This window comes from Neomonachus schauinslandi, chromosome 1 (genome assembly GCF_002201575.2).
Source record: "Neomonachus schauinslandi chromosome 1, ASM220157v2, whole genome shotgun sequence".
Lineage (NCBI taxonomy): Eukaryota > Metazoa > Chordata > Mammalia > Carnivora > Phocidae > Neomonachus > Neomonachus schauinslandi.
The window spans coordinates 14,278,240-14,293,482 of record NC_058403.1 but is presented as its reverse complement, the minus strand read 5'-3'; the positions used below and the strand labels follow the sequence as shown (position 1 = coordinate 14,293,482).

Genomic DNA, 15,243 nt, shown 5'->3' with positions numbered 1-15,243 from the left:
TAAATTAGCACTTAGCTCTTGCAAAATCACCAACCCCCAAAAAACAGAACAAAACAAAAAACACTGAAAGTTTTCCCAACTAATACTAGTGAAGCAGGTCATTTCCACATACAAAGATTAGTTGATAAACTGAACGCTCCTGAAGAAAATCTACTTTCCCTGAAAAGAAAGAGCATGAGCTATGAAGTCAGATGGTCCTTTTCTTTCCCCTGCCTCTATTAGGTCATCACTGAACTGTCCCCATGTGTCCTCATCTGTGATGATCGTTAGTGATATAATTCATATAAAGCAGTAGAGGTCCTAGCATATAATATGTGCCCCTAAAACATTAGCCACTAGTATTAATTAATGTTATTTCTCAGAGTAGAAACTTCTTTAGCTATGGAAAGCTTTTATAGAAATGGCTTAATAGTAGTTTAATAGAAATGGCTTAAACATACATATTTATAGTATATAGATTTGTTGGACCCTACAGCACTATCTTAATAATTACAAATACATTGTCCACGTCAAATATTAGTGTATGGATGCAATGATTATAAGGAACAATGTTGTTAAATAATATGTAGTATTTTATATTCTCAAAAATTAATGCTGAATCTAACTTTATATTTAAAATGTGGCCTCTTTTTAAAATTGGAAAGCTAAAAATATCAGGATTTTAAAAACTCTTTACAAGTTAATAAACAAAAAAAAGAATGAAAAATATCAAATTTATATAAAAGGCACAATTTATTAATATAAAGGACATAAAGCACATACATATATATAGTCATTTAAGCTAGAAAAATATGGATACAAGCTTTCAAAGTGAATTATCAGTTGCATCAGGTTTGGGGGAAACACAAAGATATAGTATTTCTCTATACCTTAGTAAGACTGAATAAAAAATAGAATAAGTAAAATATTTACTTTTGATGGGATTGAAATGACAATTTGAACTCAGTATCTACCGATATCTTAGGAGCAGATAGAGTATACAAAGAATAAATTGTTTTTGTTTTTTGGTAAGCAACTAAAAACTAAGACATATTATTGTCCTATCCTGTTATTTATATTAATAAAAACCCAAAGTCTATATTCAAATAGTTACGAAAATATTCACGTACATACATGATTTCTTGTCAAAATGTATCCTTCCCTGACCATAAAAACTTCAGAGGAAAAAGAAAAATTCACTTTCCTGAAGTCTTTAATGTTTCTTAGACTATGGTTTTATCTTTCTTCTTAGTATAGCCCTGGAAAAGCAGTTTGAATGCAAAGCCCCTTGACAAAATATCTGCCTTCTAAAAGATGTTCATTTAATACACAAGAAAAGAAAGGCCTCTGGGGAAAGAGGATAAAGGAGTTAGGATTTCTAACTTCTAGGTTGAAAAACAAGATATCAGAAAGCCATTTAGTTTCCTTTACGCTGCTGATTAAAGCCTTCATTTTAACCTTTGTTACAAATCGAGCACGTTAATCACTAAGCTGTTTTTACACAATTAATATTAACGTTCTTCAATCTTTTCCCCGACTCCCCTGAAAAGCAATAGTTGGATTTTATTTATTCAGTGTATTGAATCAGTATTTCATTTAAAATAGAACCCTGTAAGCCTGTCTCTATTTATGTGAGATATAAACGTCATGCTGATCTACATACATAATGCTGTGTCATAGAGAAATCACAGCTGTAAAATAATACAGCCTTTAACAATGTCGTTTTGAAGTAACTGGTGAAAGGAAAAGATGCATGAATCATTTTAGAAAACATATTACTGCACTTCCTAGAACAATCAAAGCACTGTGTGTAATATCTCATTCTGCGAAATAGCTTATAGAATCATAAATAGCCAATGCTCAGTTCCTGTAATTAATGTTAGGCAATTAAGAATGGCAAATCAATGTTCCTTTGGGTTCCATTTTTAGAAAACAGTGGGCATTTCAGCCATTTGCTGGCTTTATCAGTAAAGTTAGAAACTAGACCCAACTACACATACTGACTTCTGGAGTACACGCTCGGTGACTTCTTTTCCATGTGATAGCTTTTCTGGGTTGTGCGATGGGAAGGGACAGAGTATCTGTAGCTTCGGCTCTTTTCACTGTAACAGGAAACACAGCAGAACAGTGCCCCTCCAGCGATCAGCACCAGCGCCGTGGTCCAGCCTATGTAGAGAGCATCTCCAAGCTCGTGCTTTTGGGCAGTCTCCACTATCGGGTTGTAGAACTCTCTGATGATGGAATTGGCAACCCAGCTCACCGGGATGAGCACCAGGATGCCTGTGACGATGAAGATGATCCCAGCCGTTAGCAAGATGTGACCCTTCACTTTCTCGTCGTCCCCAGTGCACCTGGTGCATTTCATGCCCAGGACAGCGGTCATGAAAGCCAGGAAGGACAGCACAGAGGCAGCACACATCAGCCCTCTGGATGCCTGTAGGTCTGGAGAGAGAGCCAACAGGGAATCATAGACTTTGCATTGCATCCTGATGTTAGCTTGCCTCACGCAATTCATCCACAGTCCTTCCCAGAAGTTTTCAAAAACCACAATGTTGCTTCCGATGAAGGCAGACACTCTCCACTGAGGCATGATGGTGACAGCCAGCGTGCCCACCATGCCAACACCACCAAGCACCAGTCCAGCGATTTGCAGGGCGTAGGTAGCCATTGTCCTCCTGGATGGGTTTTATCCCACCAAACTCCTGAGCCGGTAGGAGCAAGTTTCTCTGTGCCTCAGGAGAGAACAGTTTTCCTGTAGTAATGAACTCAGAGCCCAGTGGTTTTTCAGAGCTGCTTTGCTACTTCTAGCTGGATTAAATCCAGTGTTGGCTGGCTGAAGTGCCACCCCCCTCCCCACATTGACTAGGACAGGTAAACTTACAAATCAGGTGGGGCAACTTTCTCAGCCAATAAGAGGGGGATGGTAACCCAGGTGTGTCTAAACCGACAAGAGATACTTGGAACGACTGGACCTGCACATAAACATTCTTTGTACTTCTCAGTTTTCCAAGAAGACAGCAATATGTTTACCTGCAGGCACAATTACGAGTGTTTGCACAATCATCAAGAAATGCACCAATCTCTTGCAACATCAAAGGTGTACTTTGTACAGGCAATTCTGAAACTCTTTATAAGAGCTTCTGTGACCAAGGCATAAAATAAAATAATCTGCCTAAGAAATTGGCTAGGACTGTCAGAATGCCAAAGTGAAAGGAGAGTAGGGGATTGATAGATTGCTCATACCTGGGAAACCACATTCTTTGGGACACATGTGATCCGAGTGGTTGATTTAATTGTGTCTACAATTTCAAAGCAAGCTTGACTGTGGTGAAATCAGGGAACTGATCACACCGAGGACAAAATAAGACGAAAGTAATTAAATATAAAGGTTGTTCTCCTCCATGGTACCAAACACATATTGTTCTCTTTTGAGCCAGAAAAACTACTTGATTGGTACTTTCCTGATAATCTTGATTTATAAGAGAAACAGTCACAGAAACAATAAATTAATCCATATGATTTTCTTACGTAGCAAGCATGCGTGATGACAAGCAATGAAGTGATTTACAAATCTATCTTCTTTTGTGGCTCTATCTTTGCTGCTCTGTCTTCCTAGACTGGAGGAACTCGAATTCTGTAGATGGTACAAGAGCCCTGGGTCTATGTAATGGCTGATATTTCTATATGAAATATTTACAGGATAAGGTGACTGTGTTCTTGAATTGAATTGTACTACGTATTAACTAAACTGGTCTTTAATACCATGTCTGTAGGGGGAGATAGAAGCCCCTAAATGTAAAGCAATTTGGACTGTTTCTTCTCAAAATAATGATGTTGACAGTGATTGTGCAGAAATAAACATGCATGTTGATTTGGGAAACTCCACTAGCAATTTTCCCCGGATATCCACTGGAGTGCCTTTCCTTTTCAAATCTTTTCAAATTTCGAGCTGTACTTTAATCTTATCTTTACATCATAAAAACAGTCTTTTCTTTACAATTTTACTTCTTCCCTGCTTCCTTGTACGACCTGAACTCTGAGTATGGGGGAAGGTGTTTCTTGCTCACTTATTAAACTTTAAAACTTTAATGGTTTCAAAAAATCTTGAGTAGTTTGCAGAGGTTATGGAAATAAAAGTGGTACACGGTAGGGAGGGGAAGAGGAAGATGCCAGAGTGAACTGTCTTTGGAAAAACAAATAAAACAAAAGAAATGGATAGTAGTCCAAATTGTTAATTTATTAGAGGGGACAGGTTGAAAGTTAAGAAATTAACACTTGATATTTGCAATAATTTTCTCATTTGTTGCCTTGTTAAGGACTAAACTATAGGGTGTTCCTTATGCTGACAGAACTATCTAGCATTTTCTCTTTCAGGCTTGTATCGGTTACAGATTTGTGATGGAGAGGGAAATAGGTTGATCTTGGAAAAATAATCTGTCATCCACAGTAAAACAGTTGAAATCAAAACAGCAGATTATTTTTTATCTTTAATTGCCAATCTGGGAAAAGGAGTGGCATAGCTGGTTGAACCAATGACTAAATATAAATTACATAAATATTATACACACACATATACACACATATATATACACACATGTAGGGAATCAACTCAAAATTTCTTTTTTTAAATTCACATGTGGCATATTTTTAGGAGCTCTGTTAAGATATAGCTGAATATCCCCATAAAAATGGGAAAACTTGAGACAGGAACAGGAAATTACATACATGAGTGTGTCTGCCTTCATAGGAGCTGCTTCCCAGGCGCACACCAATGGACCCGTTGACTTCGCGTACTATCAAAACTCTCCTTCCTTAAGCATTGAGCTGAACCTGGACCTTACTTCACAAAAAATATTTTTCTCATTTCAAAAATATTAGTACTCTACCACTGAAATTGTCCTGGCCAGAAGATTAGGATCAGAATGAGAAACCAACCCTGGGTTCACATTAGAATAATTATAGAGGTAGCTTGTCCTAGCAGAAACTAGCCCAGGGCATCCAGGTAGGTTTCTTATCACACAGTGATCCAGCTAACCCCATGATATTTTGAAATAATTGTGCTCTAAAGGTCGTAGGAAATGAGAAAGACAGAGAAAATTGGCAATACCAAGTTTGCCAGGGACAGAAAGGCCTAAATTCAGAGATTAAACAGTCAAGTTAACTGCTTACCTGCTTTTCTATAATATTATGTCTCTATGAAATGACTAACTTGCCTGCGAAATTCAGAAAGCAGTGATAGGGGCGCCTGGGTGGCTCAGTTGGTTAAGCGACTGCCTTCGGCTCAGGTCATGATCCTGGAGTCCCGGGATCGAGTCCCACATCGGGCTCCCTGCTCGGCAGGGAGTCTGCTTCTCCCTCTGACCCTCCTCCCTCTCATGCTCTCTGTCTCTCATTCTCTCTCTCTCAAATAAATAAATAAAATCTAAAAAAAAAAAAAAAAAAAGAAAGCAGTGATGGTTGGAGAATAAACACATTGATAACATTTTTGCTGTTCTTAAATTCAGAACTGCAGAGCAACCAACACAGATAGTTCTATAATCTGTACTTCCATTTCTATGGAAGAAGCGAAAGACACCAAGAAGCCGTGAAAGAAAAGCATGCTCATGTTGACGCACTGTATTCACTCTCTGGAGATCTCCCTTTTGTCTATATTATCAGAAGCATGATTTAAGTTTAGCAATTAAATTTACTAAATTAAATTCAGCCCTGATAACTACATAACACATGCAAATGCTTTCCCTTTATAAACGATAACACACAGTGTCACTGTCAGACTGAACTTGGTTTTGTCATCCTTATTTCTACAGCAATTAATCTTTAACCAACAATTCTTTAGTCTGTGGTTTCTACTAATTCTTATCACTACTTGAAATAATCTTTGCTTCTGCCAATCAAGCAGTTGCCAATTTCTATTGTTTTCTGGATTTGCTTTTGTATTTATTTTTCTCTGTTGTGTTGACAGTTTCAACCTGTATTTATTTTTAATTATTTTTCACTGTTAATTAACTGTACTTGGCTGATCATCTTGTCCTGAGAAAACAAGTGAACGTATCAATAGATCTCTTTGTATGTGGTTCCCAAAATAATATTGTGCATTGCTACATGTTCTTGAGCTATCATCCAATTTGTCCTTCATGATGACCAGCTGTTCATGTTCTGTGTTCTCAAAGGCCTGTATCCATTAGCAGTTCCCTCCATATTTGCCCCCTCTAAGGTTTATAGTTAATTGCTCTATGAACTCCTTCCTGTATACTAATTATCTAGTGTCTTAGTCACTTCAGGTTGCTTTAACAAAATACAATAGACTGGGAGCTTAAATAACAGAAATTAATTTTTCCCAGCTCTGGATGCTGGGAAGTCTGAGATCAGGGGACCAGCTGGTGGAGTTCTGGGGGGAGGCTTTTTTTTTTTTTCTGGTTTGCAAATGGCCATTTCCTTGCTCTTTCTGGCAGTGAAAGAGAGAAAGAGAGAGAGTTCCACGTTCTCTTCTAATAAGGACACTAATCCCATCATGAGGGTGGAGCCTTCATGACCTCATCCATCTAAACCTAATCACTTCTCAGTGACCCCCACCTCTAAAAACCACTGCATTAGGATTTAAAATGAGAATTTTGGGGGGAGATGAAGCTGCAATCCATGACATCTAGGTACTAGCAAATCAGATTAATTAATCCACATCTGAAAGGTCGATTCTTAATGTCTCAGGAGTTTTCTTTATTACAGAGCTCCCTCCCCAAGAAAACATAAATGTAAATAAAAAATAGACCGTGGGAATAATGATTACTGAAATGTTTTTATCTTTCTTCTACTGAAAACATAAATGTAAATAAAAAATAGACCGTGGGAATAATGATTACTGAAATGTTTTTATCTTTCTTCTACTTTCCACCTGCATTTTTAAAAATGAAAATCTGAGTTGCCGAGAATTCTGGCATATTTGAAGAAATAGGTCCATGTACTTTACCGGGCCTTGTCTATGTGATATCCCCACTAAAGGACTGGAAATCCAGGGAAATAATTCTTTTAAAGATTAAGTTATATACTGTGCAATTATTTTGTGTGGGAATTAATGGTAATTTCTGTGGACAGAATTGAGATGAACTGCCCTAATTCTAATGAGCTGGGAAAACTTTTTCAAGGAGCTGGAATTTGCTAGTAATAATAACTAATGGGTATTAAATGTTGCCCATGTCAAAGATTCCTTATGTGCACTACACCTTATGTTTAAAACATCCCTAGAAAGCACCCTTTTCTAATTGAATACATTAAAACACAACAGAGACTACGCCTTTTTTAAAGCTACACAGCTTTTGGGGTGCCTGGGTGGCTCAGTCAGTTAAGCGGCTGCCTTTGGCTCAGGTCATGATCCCAGGGTCCTGGGATCGAGCCCCGCATCGGGCTCCCTGCTCAGCGGAGAGCCTGCTTCTCTCTTTCCCTCTGCCTGCCACTCTGCCTACTTGTGCTATCTCTCTGCCAAATAAATAAATTAAAAAAAAAAAAATCTTTAAAGCTACACAGCTTTTACTTGCTGACTCCCCACAAATGGAGCCCAGATTTGGACCTAAAGCCTGAGTCTTTTCCTGTATGTCTAATATCTCCCCCCACAAAAAAGAAAATAACAACAACAACAACAACAAAACTAGAGAAAGAGAATGTCTATGAAACAGGTGGTCAAAGTTAATGAAAACAATGGAATTTGTTCAACATGCTCTTTTTTCCTTCCTAGCATGTTGTTGAAAACTATTTATAATGCCAAGCTTTGTGATTTTTTTTCCCAAATATCTGAGACACTGATACTTGCTTTCTATTTCTTTAGATACTCTATTCAGAGACATTTTTACTGGGGCAATCACACCACCGTTATTCCTTATTATTTAGAGTTTCAGAGTCCCCTCAATGAAGTCGCCATTGGTACTCCTTTCTTACCAATCTCCCATTCTCATCTCCATCAATAACAGACTTGGTCATGGTATTAATTAATAATCTAACCGCCACTGAACATATTTTTGGCTAAAATAAGAATTAAACAAAATCAGTGCAATGAAGTGAACAGCCTCAGGTACTGGAGCCCTAGGCTTATTGTAATATAGGACAATTTCCCTTTTATGTTTTGCAGAGACTTATTAGTGGCCCACAAAGGTGTGACGTCATGGTCACCTTCATTAGTTCACTAGAATGCTCTTTTCAGTGACTCACTAACACCTCTTCTACCTTTGACCAAAAGCCAAAATAAACAGTTTTAAGTTGCATAAACTGCATTCCACACAGTTACTTGGGGAATTATTTGTGAAACAAATTTTTTTAAATCTCTTTATTTCATGTCATAATCTTTTCTGTTGAAATGTAAAGGATGATGTGTACCTTTTTAAGATTTTTTTAAATTTATTTTTATTTCTTTACTTAAATTCAATATATAGTACCCCAACATATAGTACACCATTAGTTTCAGATGTAGTGTTCAATCATTCATCAGTTGCATATAACACCCAATGCTCGTTACATCAAGTGCCCTCCTTAATGCCCATCACCCAATTACCCCATCCCCCCTCCAGCAACCCTCAGTTTATGAGCACCTTTGAATGAGGAGAATGAAGGATCTATGACAGAATTTAGACACAAAGTCATCATCTCCCTTAAAAAAGGAAACACATTTTTGGCCTGGTAGAGGCCTTAATTAGGACTAGAAATAATAACATCAGATAATGGATAGGGCCTAAAAGAGCACGTCTCATAATTTTATTTTGAACCCATAGCAATTTACATCAAGCTTAAGTCAGGTTACTTACAAAAAGGAAGAGAAAAGAAAAATGCACATAGGATAATATCATCAAAATGACTTCATATGCTTAATACAATATATTGTAAGAACTATTACTAACACTATTATGCTAATCATGAGAACTACCCAATAATTAAGTTATGTTAACAATTAAGATTATTAAGCGATACAATTAATTCTATGATGTGACCCTCCCAATCACCTTATTAGAACAGTATTATCATTGTATCAGTTTTACTGAGGAAACCAAGACTTACAGAGTTTAAATAACTCTCCCGAGGACTCATGATTAACAGGTAGAAAGTCCAGTGTAGGAAGTCAAGCCTTTAGGCACCTGAGGCCATGCTCTTTACCCACTATGTCATAGGCTCTGACCCTAACTCATTGCTTGCAACGTTTTATAGCTTTATCTCTTGCTGTTCTCTGGAATAATGCTCAGCACATTGTGGTTTTCAACAGCATTTCAAACAGGACAAAGAAAAATAAGGTGTTTGTTTCCTATAGCAAAAGCCATTGCGCAATATGAGAAATCATAAGACAGAAATTTATGGGTGAAAAGGTCACATGCATAGAAAACACACACACACACACACACACACACACGACCTTATGAGCAAACAGTGAATATGGGAGCACAAAAAAATGACTTCTCTTGTAAAGTTGGAGTTAACAGGACAGGGAAAAGTAATTAACCAGGCAAATAGAGCTACCCCATGTTACTGATTAATTTACAAAACAATTAACTTTCCACTTACAATTCAAATTAAGATTCTGTCTGCCTTAGGCAACCAGTGTTTGCAAATTTTAATAGGGTTAGACATTAAGTGCCTTACTTAAAACCAACTTCAGACCACACGAGTAAGAATATTATTGGAACAAGCAGTGCATGGCATTCTTGGTTTTCAGTTATTTCGAAAAAGACAAAATATTACAATATATTACAACATGCTGGACTTACTAATATCTCTTCAAGAAAATATGAGGAAGGGCGCCTGGGTGGCTCAGTCGTTAAGCGAGCGTCTGCCTTCGGCTCAGGTCATGATCTCAGGGTCCTGGAATCAGGCCCGCACTGGGCTCCCTGCTCAGCAGGAAGCCTGCTTCTCCCTTTCCCACTCCCCCTGCTCATGTTCCCTCTCTCGCTGTGTCTCTCTCTGTCAAAGAAATAAATAAAATCTTTAAAAAAAAGAAAAGAAAATATGAGGAAAGGTAGAAGTTGTACAAATTCTCATCTCAAACCTTTATAGACATATTGTAATTTTTGCAAACTTTTCAAAATGATGTCTCAAAATATCTGCTGAACATTTCCAATTGTCCAACAAGTACACTATGTATGGGCACCAGGATAGACTCCAGGGATTGAGAAATATAGGTCGTATCACTGTTCTTTATGATTTTATAGATGCACAGCACTCAGGGGGCCAGTGGGAGAAAGAGCTGCTGAGTCAATTAACTTTGTAATCTTAAACCAAATCATTAAAAATAATAATGTCAGAATATGATCTTACAGCTTTAAAAATACCAGATTTGTCTATTCCAGGATGATAAACAAAAGGTCATCCCCCAGTCCTTTATGCATATGTCAATTGGAGGGGCTTGCAAGGGCACTACCAAATATTTCTTTTGAGGATCTTTTGATAAAGCAACTGTGTGTTTTCATATTCTTATGGTGTTCTTGCAACACTTCGGACCTGGTCTCCTCAAGAGCAAGAGCCTTCCCCTGCTTTATATTCTTAATGTTCACCCTGAGCTCAGTCCATAAAAGACACTGGGTAATTAATTGTGTGCTACACTGAGTCAGGGTTCTAAGTTTGGTGCGGATCTGGTCAGTAGCTCTTGTTTTGTTCCATGGTAAGACATTGCTCCAATGATCCAAACCATTCTTTTCACCTTAAAAGAACACACTGTTAACTGCACAGACAGATGAGAAGAGCAGCCCATCTTCATCCCCATAAAAAAGCAGCTCCAAGGCATTTGGTACCTTTTTGATGAAATCAAACAGCCCTAAAAGCACTTCCAGGAGCCTGTAAACGTTCAGTAGAGGCAAGTCAGCTGTCCCTGGTAGGCACAAAATTTCCTGGGTTCATTCAGCCTGCTATGTCTTGTCTTACCTCCCCTTCTCTCCGACCCTTGTTCTTGCCATCTTCTTTAGGATTCCTACTCCAAGGACCTGTGTGTGATTATGGGACTGGCTTCTAGAAGTCTCTCTCAGACAGTTGCAGCTAGCCCTCTGGTCTTATACTCAGCCACAACATGTCACCTCATTCCTTTGTTACCAAACTGGTTGGTTGAAACTTCTAGGCCTCCTTCCAGGTCAAGAGCTTGGAACAGGAAAGGGTGTCTCTACTCAGCAGCAGAATGAAACATTAGACCCAAAACAGGTGTGAGTGGTCATCCACCCACCTTGTCCTATAGATCAGGGGACCAAAAACTCCATGAAGGCAGGAGCCATCTCTGTTCTTCCCACCCTTGTATCAAAGAACTCATACAGTTCCAGGAACATAGAAAGTGCTCAATATTGATTTACTATCACACAGAGAGTACGGAATTCTCTATGCCCCAGCTCTTGATATTTCCTTGGTGACTCTGTCTGGTAACTAGGATACTGCAACCAAGAGAACTACTTGTTGCTTATTTATGTATTTGTCTATTTTTTTATTGTTTGTTTTCTCCAATAGAATGTAAACACTACGGGCAAAATGACTGTCTCATTCACTAAGGTCATCATCAACTACTAGAACATTGCCAGGTTCATAGTAAGAGCTCAAGAAATTGTTGATAAATAAAATGATTAAAGAAAAAGCTCTAAGAAGACAGAATTTTGTTAATCCCCTCCATGTACATTATATAACTTATTCAGACCTTCTCCGGTCAATACCTAAGCAGAAAAGAATTTAAAATAATACTCAGCTTTGGCTCTAGCAGCCAATCATTATACCCTTTAGGAGGTCAAAATAGTGTCCCAGTGGACCCGTGTATTTTGCTTCAGCTTTTGTGAGGTTTCTTAAGTATTTTCTGCATATCCATTTCCATGTTCTTACTTATTCTACCTCCTTTCTCTCTCTTAAGTACACAAGTCTCCATTTTTCTACTGCTTACTATTATTAGTCTAATACTTCTCCAATAATCGTGGCAAATATTGGTGGACTGGGAACCGAGGCTGCCATTCTTGTTTAATATATAATTTCAATGTACTGGGGAATTATTGATTATAATTATTATTCTCTGAATATGCTAACAAAAATAGAAGAGAAGATACGATATAGAATATTAAGTAATTTATTAAAAATGAATACTCTTGTAACATGTATTTTTTTTTAATTTCAAAAGGAGCCTGTATATATATTTCATGCATTCTCTCATTAGAAAAGTAAAATGTATTCTCCTGCCACTACTTGGGAGTTGTTCTGATGTCTTTAGAAACTTCTGTTTTCTCTGACCATCTTTGAAGAGTTTATTTATTTATTTGAGAGAGTGATAGCGAGAGGAGAAGTGCAGAGGGAGAGGGACAAGCAGCAGATCCCAATGCAGGTCTTGATCCCATGACCCCAAGATCATGAACTGAGCTGAAATCAAGAGTCTGACTCTCAACCAACTGAGCCACCCAGGTGCTCCTCTGATCATCTTTAAATTGGAATTCTTATGAGTTAATGATGTTGCCAGGAAGGGATTTCATTTAGAAAGAGTATTGAGCTACTTAAATAGCAATCTCAATGGCCTCAGCCTACCTTTATCAATTTGCCTTGTTCTTTTTTTTTTTTTAAAGATTTTATTTATTTATTTGAGGCAGAGAGAATGAGAGAGAGAGAGCACATGAGAGGGGGGAGGGTCAGAGGCAGAAGCAGGCTCCCTGCTGAGCAAGGACCCCGATGCGGGACTCGATCCCGGGACTCCAGGATCATGACCTGAGCCGAAGGCAGTCGCTTAACCAACTGAGCCACCCAGGCGCCCAATTTGCCTTGTTCTGACTTACTCTGAACTCAGAAAGGAAAGAGCATGAATGTCCACTGCAGATGAATTAATGATAAGGCCATCAGTGAGCTGTCATTAGAGACTTACTTGGGCTTCCAGTGAACAGACTAAACTGTAACCTTGAAACAATGATTTCATTTGAAAATAATTAGAAATTTGCATGGATCACCATTTCTGTGTGTGTGTTTCCTTTGCCTTTCAGTCAATTTTGTTTCAAATTATATGCTATTCTGAACAACTATTTTTAGAATTAACAAAACATTAAACATTACTAGGAGAAAATTAACATTATTTAAATATGCTTTTGGCATCTTGTATTGTGGATGGTGGCTCTCTCAGCGGTAGTAACCCAGATGTGTGTATATGTATATGGGTAGGGACATAAAGGAATGACTTTCAGATTCTACTTTACTCTATGTTGGTTGAATTCTGTACACGAAAAGATGTCTATGTAACACACAAAAAAGTACAATTTTGAATGTAACATCTATCTAAATGCAAATATAATTCTTACCACTCACTTGAGATTAGATGCCATTTAAGTAACATTTGTTGATCTTCTAACACATGCTAGAAAAATTATATATACTATTGTAATTGAATTAGGCTATTCCTTAATTTGGAAATGGGAAATTCCCCTTTGGCCCAGATTCTAGCACACACACACACACACACACACACACATACACACACACACACGATCTCCTGGTCATGCAAATTTCACAAAGAAAAAGACATTCTTTTCTCTTCACAGAGCAATTCGCAGATGACTCTCTGAAATCATGGTGGGGAACCTCAGAATAGAACAGACTTACAGCGAACAGACTTATTTAGTGAATAGACCTACTCGTACAGTGAATAGACTAGAAGACAAAGGCAGTAGCATATCTGAATTTTGATACTCCCAAGCTCTGATCTCACAGACCATTGTCTAACTTTATATCTTACCACACCTCACTCATCGACACACTTGTTATGTTCTGTGGCCACACCCTATCACTCTTGACTCTAGGCTTAAAACCCCAATTACAATGAGTCCTGAGTGTCAGACATTGGTCATAAGAGAAAACATAAAATCAATCCACAAAGTTCAATTCTGGAAAAACTATCAAGTCCATTTTTTATCTACAGAGAAAGTTTCCTGTTGTAAACACTCCCAGTAATGAATAGCCTGACTCATTTTCAGTCCTTCACTTGTTTATCCCTTTGTGAGGTCAGCAGTATCAGTTCTCCAGTGACTACAGGACCGACAAGGTCCTAAGCATTGAAGACCAAACCGTGAAGAAGGCACAGTGTCTGCCTCAAGGAGCCTATGGGCTACTTAGAAGAGAACAGTTGCTGTTAGCAATTACAACCACCCCTCCAGTCAGTTGTGAAATCATAGGACTTACCACATGGTGTCTCAAATGCCTGCAGGGCCCAGGGCGAGAGTAAAAAAGAATGAAGCCGCACAACTGAGGACAGTGCATGCTCTCCTAGTGAAGGAAAAGCTAGGTCCAGCTGATGTTTGGCACATGGGAGTGCACTCTGGTGTTCCTAGTGGTCTCCATTCTCATGAAGTCAGAAATCTGGGTTTTTTAATGGAACTCTCCGATTTCCAACATTGCTAGTAGTGTGGGTGCTGAACAAAACATATGGAACAAATTCGGCTCAAAGTTTGCCAGTTTCTCACCACTTGTCAAGACCTAGTGGCCCCTAGGTATCAATTCCCATCAAGAAAGTTCTTTCCTTGAGTGGTCACTGGCCCCACCTATGTTTCAGTTTCTCTGTCAACACCAGGAAAGCAGAACCAGCTTGTTGCTTCCATGGAATATTACAAGAATTAATGGCCCGGTGAAGGACTTAGATCTTGGATAAACTGTACAAACAAACATTGTGATCTCTGATATTATATTTCACCTGGAAGAGTTACACTGGTTGTCTCAAATCATGGTAGTCCAGTTCTGCATGTTGCACAAACACAGTAGAGGACAAAGTAGTTAGAGCCACTTAATATCAACTTCTAGATCTTTCCTTAAGTAAACTTTCAATTTATTTATTTGTAAACTACCTAGAGCAGTTTTAAAGGCTCCCAAAGGAAATGTAATTCTGCTTTCAAAAACAGTCTTCATTTTCAAAGGTAACCTTAATAATTTACGAGCTGTTTATATTAGTTTTTCCACATCAAAGAAATTGCGGGGATGTGAAGTGCTATTAAAATATTAGAAAAGGGGATGGGCCGGTATGTGCTCAAATTCTCTTATGGTACACAGTATACCAAGATTTCCACTCTCCAAAGGGCACCAGTTTGCCTGGTGGAGAGATAACAATAGATTAGAACCCCTCTGCTGACCTTTCCACCGATTGATGATCCCTGAAACAAAAAAGTGGATAGAATGAAACTGGTTTCTGTAGATACACCTTTTCCCTAACAGAAATTCTGTTTTGATAATATTGTTGCTCAGACAAAAAACTATATTTACCTGTGGCAATGTATTGTGTGCTTTCTGTTGTTTTTCTGGTTCTGCCAGTGCTTG

General features: G+C 38.2%; 1 protein-coding gene across 1 annotated transcript; it reads right to left on the bottom strand.

The window, feature by feature from the left end:
* Positions 1–710: 710 nt before the first annotated feature.
* On the bottom strand, positions 711–2,822 carry CLDN8 (claudin 8). Its single transcript, XM_021678022.1, has one exon. The coding sequence runs from the start codon at positions 2,645–2,647 to the stop codon at positions 1,970–1,972; it is 678 nt and encodes a 225-aa protein (XP_021533697.1). The 5' UTR covers positions 2,648–2,822; the 3' UTR covers positions 711–1,969.
* Between the last annotated feature and the right edge of the window lie 12,421 nt (positions 2,823–15,243).